The sequence below is a fragment of the Aedes albopictus genome, chromosome 2 (assembly GCF_035046485.1).
Source record: "Aedes albopictus strain Foshan chromosome 2, AalbF5, whole genome shotgun sequence".
In the NCBI taxonomy this organism is placed as follows: Eukaryota; Metazoa; Arthropoda; class Insecta; order Diptera; family Culicidae; genus Aedes; species Aedes albopictus.
In genome coordinates this window covers 100,140,206-100,165,253 of record NC_085137.1, presented here as the reverse complement: position 1 = coordinate 100,165,253, position 25,048 = coordinate 100,140,206, and the positions used below count along the sequence as shown (strand labels likewise).

General features: G+C 39.9%; 1 protein-coding gene across 1 annotated transcript in view; it reads right to left on the bottom strand.

The window, feature by feature from the left end:
- Positions 1–674: 674 nt before the first annotated feature.
- LOC109419765 (cyclin-dependent kinase 5 activator 1) overlaps positions 675–25,048 on the bottom strand; it is a 148,656-nt gene continuing 124,282 nt past the window's right edge. The window contains exons 3-4 of the mRNA XM_019694051.3: positions 15,131–15,336; positions 675–8,584 (exon numbers count right to left, since the gene is read on the bottom strand). Of these exons, the coding sequence (XP_019549596.2) occupies positions 8,431–8,584; positions 15,131–15,336 (360 nt within the window). The 3' untranslated portion in view covers positions 675–8,430. The remainder of the gene's footprint in view (positions 8,585–15,130; positions 15,337–25,048) is intronic.

Sequence of the window (25,048 nt, the reverse complement as noted above, 5' to 3'; positions counted from 1 at the left end):
AAACATATTTTTGTTTGAGATTATTGCGTTGACGTCAGCTTCACAAAAAGATGCAGGTTCAGCACACTGGGCGGCTTCATAGCGTATTCTTCATTACACCAACGAACCTCAAAATGACGGACAACTCTCAGGTCATTTTGACAGATGAAACATGAGCATGAAAAGGATGGCTATAAGATCGATGAAGTAGAATACATCATCCGTCTTTCTCGTGCATGTGTGTGATCTGTCAAAATGACTTCAGAAGTGTCAAACATTTTCATGGCTAGCTTTGTGGGAGTAATGAAGAATTCTTCAGTATCTGAAAGGGAAAGAAAAACCGCAAGTTTGTGTACCATGTTGATACGGTACAGGATTTCCAAGGCTATACAGTGATGCGGATTGGGCAGTCGTATCGTGTCGCGATACAGCGAGAGAACGATCGCTGAGAATTTCCCAAGGTATTTCTTTCATAGCCAAAACCCACATGGGTTGCCATTTTTTTGCGTGTTTTTCATTTTTTATTTTTCTACTTAAAAAATTATAATTTGTTTAAATCCAGTATAAGTATTACTTTATAATATTTTGTTTTCTGTCCTTTCTGTTTCCTCTTCACACCAACGTGAAATGTTGTGAATGTAACGCTTCATCTTTCTCTTATCGAGTTTTTCGTAGGTATTTATTTTTTCGTCAAATTTAGGGTATCGCTGGATCTGGAGTTTCTAGCTGCTTGTTTTTTTGCTTGTTTAATTTTGCTCATAGTTTTTGTTCTTCTCTCTCAAACTCCATTGGATGGTATGGACATTTTTTTGTTGCTACAGATTTTATTAATTTCCTCGCTTTCCTTTACAGGAACGAAGAGCTTTATGGTAGGAGATCTGCAGATAGCGATTGGCAGAAATCATCCCGTTTAAATCGTTTTATATCTTCCTCCTCTAGCTGAACGAGTCATTTTGTCTATTTTCTTATGATGTTTTCTATTTATCTGTTTTTTTTTTGTGAATTGATTTAATAGGAGATATTGTTTTTATTGATTCGTAGTTTGGCAATCAATCGGTTTCAATCGCGGTTGTGTTAATCGGACAGGGTTCGGTTGATGGTTTTGCTTTTCTGGCAAGTTCAGCACAATGCTTCCTAACAACGCTTGTTTCTACATTAAAGTTTTTCTTTATTGGTCTTGAGTCTTTTTTTTCCGAAAAATAATGATCGTTTTGCAGCTATCGATTACCCACTCTGTATCTAATAGTTCACGTTTTCAACAGTCCCAATGCAGTTTGAATCAAACCACATGTTCCGTACAAACACGCTTCGTTCCAATTTGTTAATAACTCTTATTATGTGTTTATTTCAGTTACTTGTTAGTTTTGTAATCAACATTCAACAGTATTCTTGTTTGGTTTATTTGTGTTTATCTTGTTCCATCGTTTCTCTCGTATATTTTTTTTCTCAAGGTCTGTTCTAATGAGTGGATCTGTTCATTGTTCGTGTAGTTTACTGTTGCAGCAATCTTACGGATGTTGATGGGATTTCTACGTGTCTTGTTTCTTTGTTTGCTTTGCATTTTACTACTAATTTTACTCTTGGTTGTTCCCGAGAAGAACTATTCGAAACTCTGGTTTATGCTAGTCTGGCGCACCGAAAGGCAACCGATGTCATTGAATTGCTTGGATCTTGTCCAAGCCTTACCTTCAATGGGTTAGTTTTTGTTATTTGGTTTGGATATAAAAAGAACAAAAATAAATACGTATCGAGCAAAAGTTAGTACGGAATTTTCTGGAAGATTTTTTTTCTTTGCAAGATCGCAAAATGATCTCATATTTTTTAGTTTTTGTAAATAAAATCAAACAAAGAACGATTCTCTTCAAACTACGATTTAAATTTCAGTGTACAGTCTGCTCTAAATCTAGTAAAGAGTGTTTTTCTTTCGTCTTTTTATTGCACAGTCGAACAATCCTGCCGCTTTCTCTGCTCAAAGTTTCGTTTGTAATTCTGAACACTTCTCTCAAATTGCACGTACTCCGGCCCTGCTTTTATGTGGTCGAGTGAACAACGGTTGAAAATTGCATACACTGAGACAAATTTTGCTGGTACCTACTGGGTATTTCACCGGAAATTTCGTTCAGTGCTCGAACCGAGTTTTAAAATTAGATTCCGCTGCATGGCGAACCAAGTGGAGAGGTTGATATTTACAGGTCGTTTTCTGTAAGCAAGCTTTTTACTGTGAGAGAAAAAGGAGTTTGAATTTGCTTTATAAGATAAAAGGTTTCTATTGATACACATTTTACATTCGTTCTTCGTCATTTTTGGGAAATTGTTATACAATATACATGATACAGGTTTTAAAACTATGGTCAAAACAGAGTGAGCGTATTGTGTTTTATAAATCACGTTTTTTTTTGCTAAAACTTGCAACTAAACTGATGGATGGATTTCTGTGTCAGTGTGTATGAGTGTTACATTTAGGCTATTCTATCTTATTCAGGGATGTATCCACAGTGTGGGTTGGAGAGAGCAAAAGTATCCTTCAATTTAAGTACTTTGAGAAATTATTTACAAGTAACTGTTTGCTTCAGTTGAAATAAGTTAAAGTTAATTTAGTACACAATGATTCAGTATTTTATTTACGATGTAACTAAAAATGTATCAACAAATTTGTAACTAAATAATTTTCGAAAAAAGTGGTAAATATCAGGGCTAAACACCTCGGAGTTTATGTACCTCTGATTTACTGAGCTAACACTTTTAACTTCAATCACGTAAATTGTTCAAACACCAAACCCAATTTTATCAGGGTGGAAAACATACCAGAACACCATGATAAAAACGAGATATAAACAAATAATCTAGCGTTGACTTAATGATTAAGAACTGGCATGTAAAATAATGTATGATTTCTATTCAATCATAACGAATTTTCAGGATTAGTTGAATGAGGGAATTCAACAAGCACTCGCCGCATTGAAACATCGGTGCTCCCATACATCAGGCATGACCTACTGGGATAACACGTATATTGCAGTTCAACAGAACACATCTATTGATTACTCATCCAATCAATACGGTCGCCATGTAAAGAATAAATAGTATACTATTTATTACTTCACATGGCGACCGTATTGATTGAATGAATAAAAATGCCCTGCACAATGGATACGTTTGCGTGTGCGTGACGTAGTTTGACGGATTTCTCATGGGAAAACTGTCAAAAAAACGCAATCCTTGACGGAACGTTCGCTATGTATTCCTGGCTTAATCAATAGATGACACGTATACAGAATAGTAACATCGTCAGCGAGTGCCCGGTGATTGAGCTGCAGCGATGTCATAAATCCTTGGCCAAATATGGTCAATGAGGTAACTCGCCAGTGAGTGTCTAGAGAATCCCTCTTCATGATTCTTTTTTTTTTAGAGCTTACAGTTTTGTTTGTGATTAATCTATCACAAACCTGGAAGGAAATTCATTCGGAATTAATCACATAAAAATTGTAGTTTTTCGACCATTTTTGGTATCTGGGCTTATTTTTCCAGTAGATGTTTGATATGATAATTTTGACAAAAATGTTGATACACTCTCATGCTGAAAGTTCAATTCCATTAGATCAAACTACCCTTGTTTCATAAAATTTCTTCGGAAAATGTTTCAATTAATGACACCACTAGATTACAAAATCTAGGCTGAATTTGTCAGAAATTTCTGAAAACTGGGAACTTGAGTGCCATTAGTAATTTGACGCTTCCAAATTCATTCTATTCAAAAACAAGCAATGACATCACCAATTGATTCCTGTCTTTCGTTTTCATACGTGTTCATTTGTATCAGTAAATACAACAAGAAACAAAACAAATACTTTCAATAATGGACAACAAAAAGTCTCTGTTGTCTGTGAAAAACTTTCCAATTGAAAACGACATTTCAAGGGATGCGCCATGGGCTTATCCGCCGATGAACCAAATTCATTGCGGTCCGAGAATTTTGACACTAGAGCGGGGTCTGTTCCAATCAGAATCGTCCAATTCTGATTGGAACGGCCCCGCTCTAGTGTCAAAATTCTCGGACCGCGATGAATTCGGTTCATCGGTGGATAAGTCCATAGACGAGTGCATCGATGAACTGAAATCATTGCGGTCCGAGAATTTTGACACTAGAGCGGGGCTATTCCCAATCAGAATTGTTCAATTCTGACTTGAAATCTTTCACTTCTGATTGGAAGCGGCCCCGCTCTAGTGCCAAAATTATCGGATCGCGATGAATTCAGTTCATCGGTGCACTCGTCTATTTGTAGAATTCGGATTCATTTGCGTTTACAACAAAAACAGGATCCCATTAGAGCTTTGATCTGATGGAAATGCCCTACTCGTGAGAAAAAAATACTGACATTCAAAGGAAATGAAACTGGTACTCCTCTTCTGTAGTTACGTATTTTCGTTCCGTACATTCCTGATATGTATCAATATTACCTAACGGAATGTGCGAGCGTGAGTGGCTTCTAAGCGCGCTACGTTTCCAACGTTTGATTCTAAATTCATTCGCTACTGCCAAGCCTCACGTTGGGTAACTCAAAAGACTACGCTATATTCGGTTGAAATTTAACCCCCGAAAAAGATAAACTAAGATTCAACAAACTTATCCAAACGAGATCACACGTTTTCAACCATTGCACAACAGATCATGCGCTTCTCATCTCACTTGAGTGCCCTTTCTCTCTTACACGTTGAGTTACTCATCGTTAACAGCACCCTCTGTACACGTGCCGTCAAATTATGTCGTTGATGTTCATATTTTCCATTTTTTTTTCTACAATCACGCACACTAGTTCGAGTATCATCATCATTATCGACTTTTAGCTTGCTTTTTCTGTTTTTTTCTTCTGTTTCTCTAACCACTAAAATCAAACATTAACATTCACTTACTCACTATACAAAGTTTGTTCTGGGTTTTATTTTTTTTTTGTTTTCGAATACCGCGGCTAGTTTCTGTTAGTTTTTTGTTTTTTTTTCTTCTCTTCTTTTAATGTTATGGCTTTTCCGGTTTTGTTTCAAACCATCATCACTCCGTTTTGCTGACTAGTAGCTTTTGGTTTCGATTTGCATTTAGTACGGTCGAATCAATCTTTAAGGTGTACAAATTAATATTCTAAGGGATGGTTCAATTGTGATTAGTGACTAGTTGACCGAGAGTTCACTCGCTTTGAGAATTTGGAGACTAATAAGCGGCACATAGCTATCATCAACCGCTGAGTAGACATTTGTAAAAGTTTACCCACTGTTGTGTCACACCAGGGGTCAGGCGAGTGAACTCAGCATTCATCACTGCGTCGCGTATGTACTTATCCATCGATGAACTGAATTCATTTGGTCTGAGAATTTTGACACAAGAGAGGAGTCATTTCCAATCAGAAACGTCCAATGGACTTATCCACCGATGAACCGAATTCATCGCGGCCCGAGAATTTTGACGCTAGAGCGGGGTCTTTCCAATTAGAATTGAACGATTCTGATTGGGAATGGCCCCGCTTTAGTGTCAAAATTCTCGGACCGCGATGAATTCAGTTCATCGATGGATCAGTCCATAGACGAGTGCATGATGAACATTGAGTTCACCGAGCCTGAAAATTTTTGACAGCACAGCGGGGTCGACTCTCAACAACTTCTACTCAGAGATGCATCACCAAAATGCGCTGTTATTTTTTTTTTCTTTGATTTCTTACATGAATTTTTATTTAAAGTGATGCACATGCATATAGTAATGCACTAGCCCATATTTTTCAACTTCATCGTGAAAACTAGGTGCATTAAATTGAACAAATTTTCAGCTGTGTAGAAGTTGTTGAGAGTCGACCCCGCTGTGGTGTCAAAATTCGCTGCCCGAGTGAACTTTCAGCGGGCGGTGCACTCGTCTATTCTAATTTAAAACGACCCCACTCTAGTGTCAAATCTCTCGGACGGAGTGAATTCGGTTCATCGGTGAATTTGTCCATAGATTCGCAAGCTGAAAGCTACTTGTTCTGTTTATGCCTATATATTCTGAATTAATTTCTTTCTGTGGTTTACATACCTATTAAGATGAAGGATTGAAAACGAAAACAAAAATTGCTCTTTTCTGAAGGTTCCAAGTAACGATACAGAACAGTGTTTCTTTAGAATGCATGATAATAAACTTATTATTTAAAAAAACAGAAAAAAGACGAGGAAAAGTAGATGTAAGCGCTTCTACTTTTCCTCTACAATCAGTACCTCCGCTTTGATTTGAATTTTGAGATGTTTTATGGAATATCGTGAAACAATAGTAACTCAATCATAATGACGGCATAATCAATTCAGTATGGGTAATCTTTGCCAAACTATCACCCCTTAGGTCAAATGAACTGAGCTGTCATTTTCTGTGAACAAAATAGACGAGTGCACCGATAAACTTGAGTTTACTCGTCTGCAGGAAACGAATACATTTTCAGTATGGACTCATTCACCGATGAACCGAGAATTTCGACACTAGAGCGGGCCATTCCCTACCAGAATCGTTCAATTCTGATTGGAAATCGTTCAGTTCTGGTTGGAAACGGCCTCGCTCTAGTGTCCAAATTCTCGGACTGCGATGAATTGGATTCATCGCTGGATAAGTCCATTAGTGTTCAAACAATGAGTTCATTTTCGTCCAATTAGTGAACTCGTGTAATAGTCCATGAAGCGATAAAGCCCACTAATTTGATAATTGAGCGTTGCCGTGTTAACAGAAAATGAACGTGTTTCCATCGCCATTTCCACCTTGATAGCACGGCACCGCTCAGATGTCAAACGAATGAACACGTGCATAAGTTCATAGCCGTATTGAACAAGTTCATTTCGGATCCACTTGTTTGACGTTGAAATGATATTGAATCGGCCGTTTTATTTGACATCTTAAATCACCTAATTTTTCGGGTCTTTGACAGTTCTTCTATGGCAATGACAGGTTCGTGTTAGCAGCTATTGTTCAATCTTTTGAATCAAAAATGTATGCACGGACCTGCCACATAAAAAGGAATATTCCCATCAAACATGTTTGCTGTATAAGAGTTGAGTTAACCACTCTTAAGTAAACTTCAGCTTAAGAAACTGTTGGTCAGCTACTTCTGTTTCTTGGGTTGTTCATGTTGGGTAAACCATGTCTAGTTCACTAATTTGATGTTTTAGCGGTGCCTTGTTCACTAAAAATGAACTTGTTTTCATAAGGCGAGCGCCCTTGGACGAACCAAATGTCAAAACCACTTTTTCCATAGAAAGAAAATAAACAGTAGATTTGACGTTTGATTCATTTCAAGTAAACAACTTCCCCTGACTTATGGCTGGCTAGCCATATAAAAATGCACCGGTCATGTAAACGTCAGATCATTGCATTTGGAAACCTAGTTCGATTGAATGTAACCGCTATTATCATTTGCTAAATAAAAACTAAAAAAACAGAAATCCTCTCTTTTGAACCATCCAAATAATCACATCTCAATTTGAGACTCTGCTTCATGCTGCTGATTGATCTTTTGGGGGAAAATCCTAACTTCATAAATTTCGACTAATATTAGTATAATTTCTTCGAATCACATTTTGCAGGGCTGTCCTCCTTCTGGCAATTGCCGACCTCCCTCACTCTCAGCTTTGACTTCAAATTCTTGGAGGAATTGAGTGTACGACCTGGGGCATTACATACATATAGAGTTCTTTTTCTCCTAACTTCATACTCGACCTCGTTCGACAGTTTTCGGGAAAACTTCAATGAGTCTAAACGGAGTTTTGTTTTTTTCTTTGGATTCGCTACTCTAAACTTTGGGAATCACTACTTTTTCACCAACGGGGTTTGTTAACAAAATAAAAACGGCTTGTCTTATTTCCTTACTAATAATGTGTGTTTGTTTCTGTGTCTGTGTGGGTGTGGTTTTTCAAACTTCAATGTGAATTACTTGAACTACTCCGACTGTCCGACCCCCATCTGTGAGACCGATAGTTTTCGCATTCGTTGATTCGAGAACCTCAACCCAAGCCCTAAATAGTTGAATTGTTCTGTTTCCCCTTTTCTATTGTTTCGGTGACGATGAGTACTATAGTTGCTTCTGTTTGCAATATGGCGTTGAACGGAACACACATACATCTAGATACGGCTGAGGAAGGACATTATCGCCCTTCGAGTAAGGATTTAGACCACTGAATCCGTTCCAACGTGTGTGTGCCGGAATGTTAGGATGATTGCTGCTGCTATGGTAGTGTATGTAGTGTCAGGTTTAGTAGGCTGAGCTCTCGTTGAATCATGCTAGCTGCTGCGTACTTCGACCATCCGGGCCGATGAAGCCCTTAGGTCGTTCCCGCTCAAACGACGCTGGTCAGCTCCTGGAGGGTCGTCTGGTGCTGGTACTTTTGCTGCTGGCCGGCAATCGACAGCCGGACAACAACCTCTCGGGGGTGGCGACTGGTGCTGTTGCTGCGTCAAGCCGCACCGCACGGCAGGTTTCCGTTGGAGTTCGAACTGGACGAGTTCATACCGCAGGCCTTCAGTTCGGTGAAGATCTCGGTGAAGAAGCCCGGCTCGGCGTTGATCCGCAGCATGTTCGAGGACAGCCGGTTCACGATCAGGAGGCACCTGGAAGATAAGGAGGGGAAGCTTGTAATTTTGTATTTTTTATATAAATTCTAAAACAGGTTTGATCTTGGGTTTGATAGGATTTTTTACGTCATGTAAGTACAAATACAGGATATTTTTTTTATAGAATGTAATTACCTTGTTCTACCTTAACTTTTATTATAAATTTCTAGTTAAAATTTGCCATGGCCCTCTACCTTAACCTCAACCCCAGGCGTTCTCAAACTTTCCCCTCTAGCGACCCACTTTTGATTTTAATAGAATTTGGCGACCCACAAGCAAATGTTTGAAACATATAAGTAATTTTAGAAAATTTAGCAGTTTGAAAAGAAACAGTTTGTGTCAACAATTCATTCGAATCCAGAGATATTGATTCGAGATTTTGATTTTTTTTTTCGCGATTTATACCTATTTTTCCCACTGTGCGTCGGGTTAGTTAGTAAACCACTATAGCGTATAAACAAAGACCACATTATCAAGAAGACGTTTTCTATTCCGCTGAATCGTTTCCTGTTGTGTGGCTCAGTTAGTTAAAGCGCCAGTCTAACAAATACGGAATCGTGGGTCCCATTCCCACCATTACGCGACTTTTTTCACAGTTTTTTCTCTCAATTGGTCAGACTTATTTTGTGTCTTCTAATTTCAAGTTTTTTGAAGTACGTTTCGACGTTTCAGCAAATCTGGTGCATGCCAGTAAATGGCAACATAGACTAGTGTTTATCTCTCAATTTACCAAATCATCGGAGTAAGTATCGGTACCAACGACAGTAGAACACATTTCTAGTGTCTTGAGTAGGCTCAAAACTGATAATTTACCGAGAAGTTTCAACTCCAGAAGGATTACTCTAAAGATTTGTCAAGAAAACCTTTAGCAAGAACCCCTTGGGATTCCTCCAAAACTCGCTCCTATGATTAATCGAATGTTTCCACATGGAATTTCCCAAAACCCACTAGAGGAAGGAAGTCTTTCCGGAATGCCTGCTAGGATTCCTTTAGAAATCTTGTTAATTTTAAGTGTTACGTCCTGGAATTAAAATGGCCGTGACACAATGTCGTGCATTAAAACTCCCACGAGTAAACAGAATCAGATCAAATCGTAGACTCCAACACTAAACACTAAATAAACGACGTGACACGTTTACAACACGGTGGTTACAAAACTTCTAAACTATTTGACTGATATGTGCATTGTGCATCAAACGTAAGGCAGACATGTTGCCTTCAGTGAGCAAGCAGTTTAGGGCAATAATCCTAGACTCTTCAGTGGTTCCCAACAGTGAGGGATTCCTTCAAGGATTTCTTCAACAATTTCTTCAGAATTTTCTACTGGGATTCCTCCATGGGCCTTTCAGAAAAAAATCTTGTTGTAATTCCATCGAGGGTTTTTCAAACATCTTTCTTTGCAATTCTCTTCTTGTGACTCCTTGTGGGATTTCTCTAAAAATATTAACTTGGCATTCCTCCATGGATTTCTAAATAGGTTTGGAGTGCCTACTGGGATTGTTCCAGAAATTCCCCCTGTGATTTTTCCAAGGACTCTTCCAGTAGTTTCTCCTGAAAAACCTCTGTACATTACAAATGGAATGACTTCAAGAAATCCTCCCAAGGATTTCTTCAAGGATTCCTCCAGAAAATTCTCTTGGGATTATTCCAAGAACTCATTCAGCAATTCGTACTGGGATTCAGGGATCCTTACAAAGATGCTTTTGCAGCAAAGGTTGAGTCATTGATTTTCAAGCAGCGTACCATTCTGTGAAAAGAATTGGGTTTTGGAAGATAATATAAGAACATGGTGCTCCGGCGAAACTTATTAGATTGACACGTGCAACGCAGACGAATTGTCTACATTGTTTTTGCCCTTGAGTGGATTGAAGCAGAGTGATGCTCTTCCAAATTTATTGTTAGACATTACAGCAGTGCTGCAATTGGTCGTTGACGATGAACGATTAGGTCCTTTCATCGTCACAAGATAAAACAAGCACTCGCGCACGTCATCATGTTATTTCGTAATGATCAAGCGTCATGACGGAATTTCCCATATTATTTTGAAAATAAAATTTTTACCTGGTCTTAATTTAGACCAGTCGTTGTATTTAATAGATAGAGACAGGGCCGGGTTTACAAATGTGGGGGCCACAGAGTTTTGGGGGGCCCTTTATATAGAGGATATATTTCTCCCCATATAACGTGGAAAAATCTAAAAAATATGAATCATTCTTACCATTATGTTAATATTGTTGTGGAAGAATTTGAATGTAGAATAATAAGCAGATATAGGCAAAATGTTGGTGTTTGCTAAATTCACTAAATGCATAACATGGTAGAAATTCTAACATGAAAACAACGATAAAAGCAAATTATATGAAGTAAAAAAAAATGCTTTTCAATAGCGTATTTGTGGCTTTGGATCCCAGATACAGTAAAAATTCATGCCAGAGATCATAGAGAAACTGCAAGAAGTAAGACGAACCAGCAAACGGCTGAAAATCTCATAAATAAAGTGAATTGAAATTGCACTGCAAGAAGAATTTACAGCAAAAACAGCAATAAAAATTGTAGCACAATCGGTAGTGTCGTTTTTGTGAAATCCAAAGAGAATTTCTAGTGGATTCCTACTACAGCCTCTGAAAACATGACTGGTCGATCATCATAAACGTGACATCCAAGGGGGATACTTGCGACCTCCCAGAAGAATGTTTCACAAAACTTTGAAATCATAGAGTAAACTCTAAAAGAAAATATTGAAGCAATTTTAGAGAGATCCCATTACAAATTTATGATGCAATTTCAGACTTAATTTCCTATTAAACTTCTTGTAAATCTTTAGCAGGAAACAATGGCAAATTTTAGCCGATTTCCCTACAAATTTCTCCTAAATGTCTGAAGGAATCTATGGATTTTATCAGGAGTTCACCGTGGATTCATCCTTATTCCGTTAAGCAAATCTATCAACTCAAAAATTCGGACTGAAATTCTTCAAAATAATCAATAAATAATTCAATTCTAGCTAGATTTCCTCTTAAAAGATGTTTCAACAGTTATTCTTGTTATTCTCCGATTCGTAAGCTGTCTAATTAAAATCAAACTCATGAGTTCCAAAAATACTTCTAAATTTCGGGAAAACCCTCAAATTCCTCCAAAAACTCTATAAACATTCTTCGAAATGTTTTCAAAAGCTTTAGACAGAAAAGAAAAAAAACAAACAAATTTAGCAGGAACTTTTTGACAAGGCAATTTATAGAGTTTTGGAAGTCCTTTAGAATTCAGTCGAAGATTTTCTTCAGGATTTCCGGTAATTTTTCTTAAGCAATTACACAAAAAAAAACATAAATGTAAATATGCTTTGGAGGCAAAATTCAAAATTCCATAAATAGCTGAAAATAATTGCAGTTTTTTTGAAAGGGATCACGACATTCATATAACATAAATTTTGCCAGTAGACAGTCATTTGAAATTCTTATGACAAAAATAAAAACTCTTGCACTACTTTTTTTATCGCTTCACATTTTTTCCGAGAAGTTAAATTTTGTGGGGGCCCCTGAAATGAGGGACCCGGGGCACTGGCCCCCTGCTCCACCCCTCCTAAATCCGGCACTGGATAGAGAGGACATATATTCATGATTTAAAGGATTCAAACAATAGCAAAATCATGTGCTAGTAATTGCCTTGTTTACAACCATGTCACGCTCCGTCATGATCGAAAAAATGAGCGTATATTGTTGACCCTCTTGATGATCGTCACCCGATTCGATGACATTGAGAAAGTTCCTTTTATTTGGCAACCTGACCCAACTGTTGCTATCGCGGTTGACATCACCTTCTTCATGATTTCAACCTGAATATCACACCTAAACAAGACGACTTTCTACAAGTAAAACATAGAAAAATGATTTTCTTTGATAATCTTTGAAACCGTTGCATTCAAGATTGCGTTTGACACAAGTGGACACACATGAAAGATAAAGTTTAATGCCGTGCGAGGTTTGATGTGTTCTCAGATTCGATTGCCGGAACAAATCGAAGAACGGTGAATTTATATACCAGAATATACAAGAACCTCCTTGAATCCAGAACTGCAAACTCAGAGTGAAATAAAAGTTGAGGTGGCATTCAATCAATAAAAAAAACATCAAATTAGCTGGCTTCACTGGTGTTACTTGAGTTCTCTTAAAGATTATTCCACGAATTCTTTCAGTGTATCTATCAGCAACTCATTCATGGATTACACAAGGATTGCCTACGTAGAATCACCCAGGAGCTCTCTTAGGGATATTCTAGAAATTTCACCAGGGAACCCAGCAGAAGTTTTATCAGAGATCCATCTTTTAGGGGTTCCTGCTGCAGATCATTGAGGGATTTCTCTAGAAATTTCGTCAGGAATTTCTTCAAAACATCATCAAGGAATTCTTCTAGGAATTCCATCGCAGCCTCAGGGTCGGCATGCTCACGTCACGGAACTCTCGCAATCAAAATAGGCAACCACAACAGCACTTTACGGACATCTACACTTTATTCGGGTTTTACCGTTTACTGTTCTCTCTATCTCCCACTTTCTTAAAGCTAATCTGACCTTATCGTTGGGGGCCCCTCGTCTGCAACACTGTCTCCACTGCGTCCTGGATATTGTGCGTGATGGCGGCGCGCAGGCCTTCGTACAGCTGGCGTACGCGAAGGCCGAGCATGGTACGTTACACCACTATATGCGATGTCAACGTCCTTCGGGTTTGGGTGGCTTGGGGTGACAATGCACGAGTTTCTGAACCTCCTACGCGACTCGGTCCTGCCGATATGGTCACGAATCGGCCTTCGGCAAGTTCTGCGCCGGAATTCACCCACATGATCACGGAGAAGACGTAGGGAAATCGGTAGCACTTTAACGTTTAATACGGCAGGGTTCTGTTTTATGAAGGGGCATTAATAACTGGTTTTGGCTAGAAGTGAGGGTAGAATTACCTTCGCACACTCTATCAACTTTCTCAAAAACAACTCCAACAACTTTCACTTCAATTTCTCGATTTAAACTCTCAACTTGATATCGTTCCAAAAACCAACTGTCGTAGTCGACGAACTCTGGGCAAGTGTTTGATCATGGAGTCGCCGACGGCCTCTTGGTTCATGACCTCGTTCTATGGTCATTGCCCTTTTCAACTGTCCTATTTCGAAATGGCCCCAGTTAGGCCACTCCTCATGGCCACCCAGTGGGTGGTAACCAGTCCCTCTGGAGGTGGGTTTTTCAACTACGTCTACGGTCCTATCTAGCCTATCGGGAGCTTTAAGTTGTAACCTAAACTAATAATAACGAGTATTACCTGCCATTTAACATTTCAACAATTCACGCAATTTTCGGTAACACTCACGGCACAAAATAACCAACACCTACAAGTCTGCAAAAAAGATAGATCGTTGCTGTTGTTTTATGCTGAAGATTAATCTGAGCTACCGTAACCCCTGCCTGAACACGGCAAGATTAATCTCTTTGCAATCACAACACAAAATCGGTATCGATTGAAAAATGCCAAAGGCGAGGATACACTGCGTAAATCGCGTAATGCGAAACCATGTTTGTAGGTTAAATTAACACCTACCTAATTTCGCAATCAATAACATCTTCATAAACCCGCCCTTATTCTGCCTCAAGTTTGAGACTGAAGAAGGGTAACTGATTGTCTCGAAAAAACATAAGATCCACTGCGCCATTGATCCGGTTAGCGCAGTAAGGGCAAACACAGTTGGAGCGCTATGGTGCACCACATGCTCCGTTTGTGGTTAGGTTTTGATTAGATCCCCATAGACGAGTGCATCGATGAACTGAATTCATCGCGGTCCGAGAATTTTGACACTAGAGCGGGGCCATTCCCAATCAGAATTGTTTAATTCTGATTGAAAATCGTGCACTTCTGATTGGAAGCGGCCCGCTCTAGTGCCAAAATTCTCGGTCTGCGATGAATTCAGTTCATCGGTGCATTCGTCTATAATCATTCATAGGCAGTAGGCACGGTAAGCCACATAACACCATGAATTAGGGGTTATCTGACAAGTGGTTTCCTATCATTGAAACAAATGGCCTGTAGTGCTATTCTTAACCAGTTGAATCAACGGCTACCGACAAAACACAGCCATCTAATCTGATTGGGGAAAAAAGTCTCATTTAATAACTGTTGAGTTGATGTACTCATAGTACACTGAGAAGCTGAGAAGCAGGCTTTGTCCCAGTGGGGGCACGACGCCAAGAAGAAGAAGAATATTTGTTATAAACATTGAGTTCATCAAAAAATGTTTAATTTGACGGAAAACTATCGTGGCATTGAGGAAGGTGGATCTGGCTATAAATGATTTTCTTCAAGAACTCACTAGCAACCATGCGCCTCCATAATTTTCATCAGATGGAAATTCTTTACGAGTACTAATAGTGTCCGGAAATTTATTGTAATACATGCTGAATCTGATAATAGTATTGCCACGTGTGAAAAATTACTCTCAAACCACAGCCCAACCAAAGCTAAACCTAAAAATATCCCCTCCTTCCCCGAAAAAACAAAAACTCACCGATCCCAGAACTTGTCCTTGGAGTCCTCCACCAGGAACGGTTTCAGCGGGTAGCTAATCTCGTTGCCCATGTACGAGTAGGACAGATAGAGACAGGTCAGCACCGCCGCCTGCAGTTCAGCCTCCTTGGTCTCCTCGCCGTCCACCAGCTCCCGGACCAGCATGTACACGAACACCACGTTGGCCGGGTTGATGAAGGCAACGTCCTGCAAAAAAAGGAACAGAAAAAAGACAAGAAGGAAAACATGAGAAAACAATATGTTTCGAGATAGGAAAGGCGAAAAATCCGAGCCAAGAGATTAAACTTGTATGAATAATAAACCCCGCGGCTGGTTGAACCCGACGACCGGAAAAAGGAAACCACCGCACCGGCACGTTGTTCCCGCCGCTTTTGTTCAATGGTCCGTACCCGCTGCTGTGGCAGTGGTGGCCGTTGACCGAATGAAATATGGAAGTTTATTTCATTTTGGGATTCCCGGAAAGAAAGCTTTTCGGACGATCTCCTTTTCGATTTTTTTTTTAAGATAACGCTGAAAAGCTGTAATATCATTCTTATCAGCGCTCGTTGTGATTTTGATTAAAGTGGGATCCCGTTGTCTCGTGTTTTTTTTGCTGGATGATAAAACATGACCGGTGATGTGGGTCGTAGATGGTATTTGAATGAAAAATGATATCGGACTTCATACATCACCCTCATGACACAGTATAAACTCATTTCAATAACAAAACTCATGCAAATTAAAGGATGATGGGGGAGTCGTTCTAGGAAAGTCAAAGATATTTTCATGATGCAGGCATCAGAAAGAGTCCCACCCACATCTTGGATGACAGGAATGAGTGTTTGGAACTGGATGTGGTACGTGTGAATCGTAAAGCATACAAACATGTGATAAAGGCATACAACAACACAGGCAACTCATTTTTGAGATGCACGATTCGCATGGAAACAGATATGGGTTGAGAGAGGCATTTCAATTAAAATTTCGATCTGGCCTCTGACTTTGTTAATTAAAAATAGAACAATTCTCGGATATTGGTTCGCATGCAATAATTAGTAAATAAATAAAACAGTTCCGTTTAAAAAGGAGCATTGCCATTTAAATAAAACGAATAAAGGGAAATTGAAATGTCGAGTAGTAGTATTTAGCTCACCCAGAATTTGTGAACTTAAAATACACGAGGAGGGAAGACCACTGCACCCGGTTATTTTGACGATTGGGCCAGCAACTTACAATATGCCCAGCCAAACACAATCGCTTCGAATGTTGAATAGGATTCTAAAGTGGAGGTGATATTCGTACAATTTACACGTGGTTAAATTCAACCCTTGATAAAGACCAAATAAACCGGCCGAAACGTCGGGTAATCCTAATCTAGTCGTTTAGATTGACGCTAGACCAAACTGGGACCAATTTTGATGTGATCGCGGTGGGTGATATATCTGCATATATGCAGAGGCACGTTTAGGATCAAGGGCCGATTCTAAAACTTTAGCATAGTCACTCACTCTGGAAGTACCTATTGATGATGAAAATGACGCATTCCACGCACAACTCAAACGCGAGAACTATCGCTGTCTATATAACGACATCAAAATCATCGTAAGAGACCTGAACGCACCGACGATTGGAATGTTCAGCGCTCACCAGATGATGAACGAAACGGCCTACGGCATTTCGCTGTGTCCAAGAACATGGCACCTTCTTCCAACACAGTCTCCCTTATCTACCCTTAGGTTACCTACTACATCTGGAGATTACCACAGTAGACGGAATCGCAAATCTATCACGTTCTGGTTGATGGACGACACTTTTCCCTCATTATTCCGACGTCAGGACCTATCGTAATGCTCATTGAATCTGACCACTACCTCGTGGTGATGGTTAAATTGCACCCAAAACTATCCTTCATCGACAATGTACGGTACCGGCAACTGCCATGGTACGACTTAGAGCAACCGGATGTCGCCTCGGCAACGCCTCGGAGGAGTTTCTGGATAAATTCCTGAAGGAGGTTTTCCTTTGGGAATTGCTGGAGGAATCCTTCAAGGAATTTCTGGAGGAATCTCTGGAGTAATTCTTGCAATAATTACTGGATGAAGTTTTGGGGAAATCTATAGAGGAGCTCTGGAAGAAATTTCTGAAAAAAACCCCTGAGAAATTCTTATAATAATATCTAGAGAAATTTCTAGAGGAATGACTGCAAAAATCTTCGAAGGAATTTCTGAAGGAATCCCTGGGGAAATTCGTGGAGAAATCCCTGGAAAAATCTCTGAAGAAGTTCCTGGAGGAATTCCTTCAGCAATTTCTGGAGGAAAATCTGGAAGAATTCTTGGAGGAATTCCTGGAGAAATTCCAGAAGGTATTGTTAGACAAAAGAAAGATTTTCTGGAGAAATTTCTGGATGAATTGCTGACATAGTTTATGATGGAATACCTTGATTAATTCCTGGTGAAATTCCTGCAGGAATACCTGCAAGAATTTCGGGAGGAATCCCAGGAAGAATTCCTGAAGCATTCCCAGGAGAAACTACTGGAAGAACTCCTGGGCAATTCCTGGAGGAATTTCTGGAGGAGTCCCTGAAGCAATTTCTGGTGAAATATCTGGTGGAATTTCTGGAGGAATCGCTGAAAAAATGCATGGAGAAATCTCTGCAAGAATCCAAGGAGGAATCCCTGAAAGAATGCCTGGAAAATTTCCTCGAAGAATGCCTAGGAGAAATTCCTGGTGAAATTTTTTGAAGATTCGCAAAAGTAATTCATGGAGAAATTTTTGGAGAAATTCCTGTATGAGTCTCTGGAAAAAAATCCTTGGAGGAATCCCTTGAAGAATTCCTGGATAAATTTCTGTAGAATTTCCTGATGGAAGAATCTCTGGAGGAATGCCTGGAAGAAGTCCTGAAGGAATGCATTGAGGAAACCCTGGAGGATTTTTTAAATTAATATCAGAAAAAAAGTCTTGCATGAATTCTTTTTGGATTGCGGGAACTACCGCGGGAACTACCGCGCGATCACACTACTGAGCGCTGCCTACAAGATACTCTCTCAAATTTTATGCCGCCGTCTATCACCGATTGCAAGAGAGTTCGTGGGGCAATATCAGGCTGGATTTATGGGTGAACGCGCTACAACGGACCAGATGTTCGCCATCCGCCAGGTGTTGCAGAAATGCCGCGAATACAACGTGCCCACACATCACTTGTTCATCGATTTCAAATCGGCGTATGATACAATCGATCGAGAACAGCTATGGCAGATTATGCACGAATACGGATTCCCGGATAAACTGATACGGTTGATCAAGGCGACGATGGATCGAGTGATGTGCGTAGTTCGAGTATCAGGGACACTCTCGAGTCCCTTCGAATCTCGCAGAGGGTTACGGCAAGGTGATGGTCTTTCGTGCTTGCTGTTCAACATTGCTTTGGAGGGTGTAATAAGAAGAGCGGGGATAAACACGAGTGGGACGATTTTCACGAAGTCCGTTCAGCTGCTTGGTTTCGCCGATGATATTGATATTATTGCTCGTAAATTTGAGACGATGGCGGAAACGTACATCCGACTAAAGTGTGAAGCCAGGCGAATCGGATTAGTCATTAATGTGTCGAAAACAAAGTACATGATGGCAAAGGGCTCCAGGGAGGAATCACCGCGCCCGCCACCCCGAATTCATATCGACGGTGATGAAATCGAGGCGGTTGAAGAATTCGTGTACTTGGGCTCACTGGTGACCGCCGACAACGACACCAGCAGAGAAATTCAGAGGCGCATTGTGGCAGGAAATCGTTCTTACTTTGGACTCCGCAGAACTCTACGATCGAATAAAGTTCGCCGTAACACGAAGTTAACCATCTACAAAACGCTGATTAGACCGGTCGTCCTCTATGGGCACGAAACATGGACCCTACGTGCAGAGGACCAACGCGCCCTTGGAGTTTTCGAACGGAAGGTGTTGTGTTACTACGGCGGAGTGCAGATGGAAGACGGGACTTGGAGAAGGCGAATGAACCACGAGCTGCATCAGCTGCTGGGAGAACCAACCATCGTCCATACCGCGAAAATCGGGAGGCTACGGTGGGCGGGTCACGTCATCAGGATGTCGGATAGCAACCCGACTAAAATGGTTCTCGAGAGTCATCCGACCGGTACAAGAAGACGTGGAGCGCAGCGAGCTAGGTGGGTCGACCAAGTGGAGGACGATCTGCGGACCCTACGCAGAGTGCGGAACTGGAGACAAACAGCCATGGACCGAGTGGAATGGAGGCGGCTACTATGTACAGCAGAGGCCACCCCGGCCTTAGCCTGACCGGTAAGGTAAGTATGAATTCTTTAAGGGATCCCTGGAAGAAATCCTATAAGAATGCGTGTAGTGTAGAAATTCCTGAAGGAAGCTCCAGAGGAACTTCTGAAAAAATCTCTAGAGGAATCTCTAGATGAAAAAAATCAGGAATAATTCCTGAAGAAATCGCAGATGGAATTCTTTGAGAAATTCTTAAGGAATCCTTAGAAGAGTTCCTGAAGAAACTCCTGAAGAAATTCCGGAAGCAATTTCAAGAGGAATTCATAAGGGAATCCCTAAACAGTCCCTACATGAAGTACTGGATTAATTGCTGGAGGAGTTCCTGAAAGAATTCCAAACGGAAATCCTGAAGGAATTATAAAAAGTGCTCCTGGAGGAGTTTCTGAAGGAGTCCCATGTGGAATCCCGGGAGCAGGTGTCATTGAAAGAATTAGTTAAGAAATCCCTGGTATTTTTCTCTCAGCATGATGTTTGTTTGAATTGTATACTAGTGAAAATTCGTGTATACGTAGCACATAACTGCACTCTATAGCAGCATATGGTTTTACAAAGTCCTTCTTTTACCCTACCGGAACCGATTCCGGCATATCTGGGAAAGTTGGCATGCAGTTTTTGTATCCCATGAATAAACATCACAAAATATAGCCACCTTTAACTTTTTGATAGAGGTTTTCGACTGAAAATGGTTTGCTCCGGAGATTCTGGCTTCCTCAGTCTAGGGAAATCCAAACGTTTAAATTTGCATTGCCCGACGTTTCGGCCTGATCTTTTTGGCCTTTTTCAAGGGTAAAGCTGTCTATCGTTTTTTTGTTTTTATTATTAGTGCCACAGTTTGTTTGGAGCTTCTTGTATCTTGTATCCTATAATATATATGCATTGCATATAGTTTTTAAACAAATTGCTAAACTATTAAAAAAAAAGACAATTACACCGTCTTCGACCTTGTGGCCTCTACAGACTGAACATTACTAACATTTGACAATTGACTACACATATTACACCCAGTGGCCCAGTGGAGAATTTTGAGTTTGACGAAAAGTTATCCCCGACTAAAGAGGGAATCAAACCCACACTCCGAGGCTTACGAGTTACCTAAACGACTGACGCCGCTATCCGCTCGGCCACGAAGCCCCATTTTTGGAGGCACATCGACACTTTTTCACATTCTTTGGCACTTATGATAAAAACAAAAATCGATAGACAGCTTTATTGCCGTTCTTCGCCCGACTGTCCCATGTTATATGGGAATCCTATATAACATGGGACAGTCGGCTGTAGAACGGCAGTTTACCCTTGAAAAGGCCAAATAAATCAGGCCGAAAAGTCGGGCAATGCAAATTTTATCGTTTGGATTCCCTATTTTATACGTCTTTCAATATTTGCAGCTTTGTACACTTGGTACAACTCGTGATTCATGCTTCTGAGCTACACTCCACTTTCTTGTTCCCCAGCGAGAATTGTCCACAGCACTTTGTGCTCAACAACTCCTAAAGCTTTTCGATCTACATCCTTTAACGTTCACGTCTCGTGACCGTGAAGCGCTACCGGAAGATTCAGTCTTATATAGAGCGAATTTAATTTGGTTTGCGTTTGAAAGGGAAGCTGGTTATGCAATCCGTTATAGACCACATTTGCAGCTACAATACGCCTTTTCACTAGATTCCTAAGAAGAATGCATAATAAATTCTAGTAGGTAATTCTTGCAATTCTTCATCCTATCATATCTTGACAATTATCTGGTGGATTGATTGGTGTAGCTGCTCGCTTCCGTGCTTAAGAAGTTAGACCGAAACCTCGTCCTTCCCAGCAGCTTTGCTGTTTTTCAGCTAGATCCCTCTTAATTTCATCCAGTGTTGGTGATTCAACTGCCATTATGGTAATCCTGTTCCTGGGTGCTCCTTCACTGCTACCATTCAACAAACCTTCGAAGTGCTCCTTCCACGTGGCTGCCATTATTGTTTTGTCTGTCAGCAAATATCCTTCCTGGTCATTGCAAATGGCGGGCACTGGCGCAGTCTTGTGCTGCGTATCATTGATAATTGCATAAAATCTTCGCATATCGTTCCTGTCCATACTCTCTTCGCGCTGCTTTTTTTTTTACTGCGGTGGATTTGTTTCTCTGCTGCTCTAGCCAGCCTATACCGCTTCCTGTTGAGCCGGGTACTGGCCACTAGTATTCGAGTTCTAGCGGCATTCTTTTTGTTCGTCACTCGTTGACACTCCATGTTGAACCAACCCGTTGACGACGCTGTGCTGTACCTATCACCTATTGCGCTGTTGTTGTCACTGCTTCATGGATAAACTCCCATAAACTATTGACATCTCCAGATCCGTTGGTCTCTCCTATCCTCTCGTCCAGCTCCTGATGGTACTGTGCATCAATCTCTTTGGATGACAAGCGTTGAATATTGAAACGCATCGTACTGTTGCTTCTTGAACTCGTGACGCTGGATAATCGCGCCCGGATTTTTGCGGCTACAAGATAATGATCCGAGTCAATGTTCGGGCCTCTGTAGGACCTCACGTCACGTCGCCCGTCGACAAGCATGTGGTCTATCTGGGAGCAAGTTTCACGCACGGTGCTCCATTTACCGTTATTATAAAATAAAATATACCATCAAAACCTGAAACGCCATTCTCTTTATTTATCTATCCTACACCTCTGGGCAAATTTTTAAAATCATCGTTGGGCGAAATTTTGAGTTACGCCCTTTTAAAGGGCCTAACCTCTAAAAAATCGTGTTTTCTATAGAATAACACCAGATTTCATAACATAATCATGAATTAAAGGCATCAATAACAAAAATTATCATGAATAATATTGAAATTTGGTAGTATGCATCCATATAAATATTAATGGAGTGCATTTTCTATCAAAATTGGTCATTACGTCAATATACGGTAGATGTTCTTAGGGCCTCTAGAAAACAAACAGTTCATCGGTGTAACAATTCAATTAAAAGTATATTGTTTTTTGATTCCATATGTCTATAGATGTTCATATTACTCTCAGTCAAGGCGATAGTATTCACATGCATCCAGTACCAACATTTCAAGAGGACGTAACTAATCTTCAATACAATATCTTCTCCCATAGCTGTAGACCGTATCTCATCTTTCCCAGGACACCAACAACCACTATCGGAAAGAATTGCATTTTCTATGTCCAGTAGTGGTTGTACATTGCGTCGGAGAGATACAGGTTTGGTTTCGGCAACCAGTTTTGCCTTTTCGAAATGTTATCACCGATTGAGTTTATATAAGGGCGAAAGTAACATTATCGATTTCTCTTCATCGACTCTCTCTTCTGCAAATTAAAGTGACAAGATGCAAATTCAATCGATTTTTTTCACACTTAGACGCTAGATTGCATCGCAATCTAGCGATTTATGACCAAAAACTGCAACCATATTTGCATCTTGTCACTTTAATTTGAAGAAGAGAGAGTCGATAAAGAGAAGTCCCTCATGTTACTTTCGCCCTTATTTAACCCGGGAGCGGTCGCGTCGTGTACTGAGTACACGCACCATGAAAAATGCACGCTTGTGATACACAGTGTGAACGTAGTGCCGTTGTAGGTAGCCGGAGACGCGACTGCTCGAGGGTTAAACTCAATCTAGATTATATTAACATTTGAAAAGTGCGTAACAACCATTGCAAATTTTTGCTTCTTCAGGTCCTCCTGAGCGTATTTCCCAGATTTCCCATTATTCACGTAAACTCTAACCAGTAACAGGTAGAGAAGTCTCCCCTCTATCTTATAACAGGATACATTTGCATGAATGAATTAAAACACGCCTAGGAAAGACGGAAAAAGTTGAGGCGTTTAACGGTTGTTTCGTCCTTTTCACATGCGTACACTCTCTATACAGCACATCTGCTTTAAAAACAATAGTCAAATATGGGCAACCATAAATTAAACGAAAAGAAATATGTCTGTGTGCCAAATATCTTAAGTTATAACTTACTAGAAGGCTAAAAGGCTAAAAGACAAAAAGTCGAAACAGGCTTCCAATAATGAAACATAAAATGCTGCATGAAGATTCTTTTTTTTTTTAATATGTAGGTAAGACCTTTTGATCCTACTAATTTTACTTTTATCGACCTATTATATATTGCAAGAAAAATATTGCGCAAAGTTTTGCAAAATTGTAAATAGATATGCGCGGTTGCATTTAACTGTTTCAGTGTCTTCTGCGCGGTCAATCCTTAGCTTTTTTCCGCACTTATCGTAGAAGACACGAACACGATATGATGTACTGGCGACGATCTATTAGCGGTTTTGAACATTTTTGCGCGATAATCTACGGTTAAACGCGCAATATTGTGATTTTTTCTTCATTTCTACGTTTTGTCTTCTCAGCCTCAGCATTTCAAAAGGGTGTATCAAAAAGCAGTTACGCCCTTCTGAAATGCTGAAGCTGATGAAGACAAAACGTACAAATGAGAAAATTGAAAGACAAAAGATCGAATAAAAGTTAAAATAATAGGGACAAAAGGTCTTACCTACATATTATGAAAGAAGAAAAAAAAATCACCCTGCAAATTATGCTTGATTATTTGTTGCCTGTTCCGACTTTTTGTCTTTTGGCCTTTCCATATTTTGTTTTTCTTTTCTTATAACTCAAGAATTTTGGCACACAGACATATTTCTTTTTGTTTAATTTATGATTGCCCATATTTTTGACTATTGTTTTTAAAGCAGATTTGCTGACAGTGTACGCTCTTAATATATCGGTGCTAACATTTCAAAAATGCGAAACTGCTTGCCGAAGCCAAACCTTTATCTCTCCAACGCAATGTACAACCACTACTGGACGGAGAAAATGCAATTCTTTCCGATAGTGGTTGTTGGTGTCCTGGGAAAGATGAGATACGATCTACAGCTATGGGAGAAGATATTGTGTTGAAGATCAGTTACGTCCTTTTGAAATGTTGGTGCTGGATGCATGTGAATACTATCACCTTGACTGAGAGTAATATAAACATCTATAGACATATGGAATCACAAAACAATATACTTTTAATTGAATTGTTACACCGATGAAATGTTTGTTTTCTTTAGGCCCTAAGAACGTCTACCGTATATTGGCGTAATGACCAATTTTGATAGAAAATGCACTCCACTAATATTTATATGGATGCATACTACCAAATTTCAATATTATTCATGATAATTTTTGTCATTGATGCCTTTAATTCATGATTCTGTTATGAAATCTGGTGTTATTCTATAGAAAACACGATTTTTTAGAGGTTAGGCCCTTTGAAAGGGCGTAACTCAAAATTTCGTCCAACGATGATTTTAAAAATTTGCCCAGAGGTGTAGGATAGATAAATAAAGAGAATGGCGTTTCAGGTTTTGATGGTATATTTTATTTTATAATAACGGTAAATGGAGCACCGTGTTCACCACTCGGATGTCACCAGGCATATTTTCGCGTTTTCGGGTATGTATTTTTGAGTGCGTAGTAAGTACTGCTACAAGTTACTGCAAGTAACAAATTGACAACCTTTCAGCTTTCGTGGTAATTTATGAAGGTTTTATTATAGCAGCAAACTTGCCGTATTGCCTACAGGAAGCATTTGAACAAGCAAAATAACCACAGTTCAAAATCTT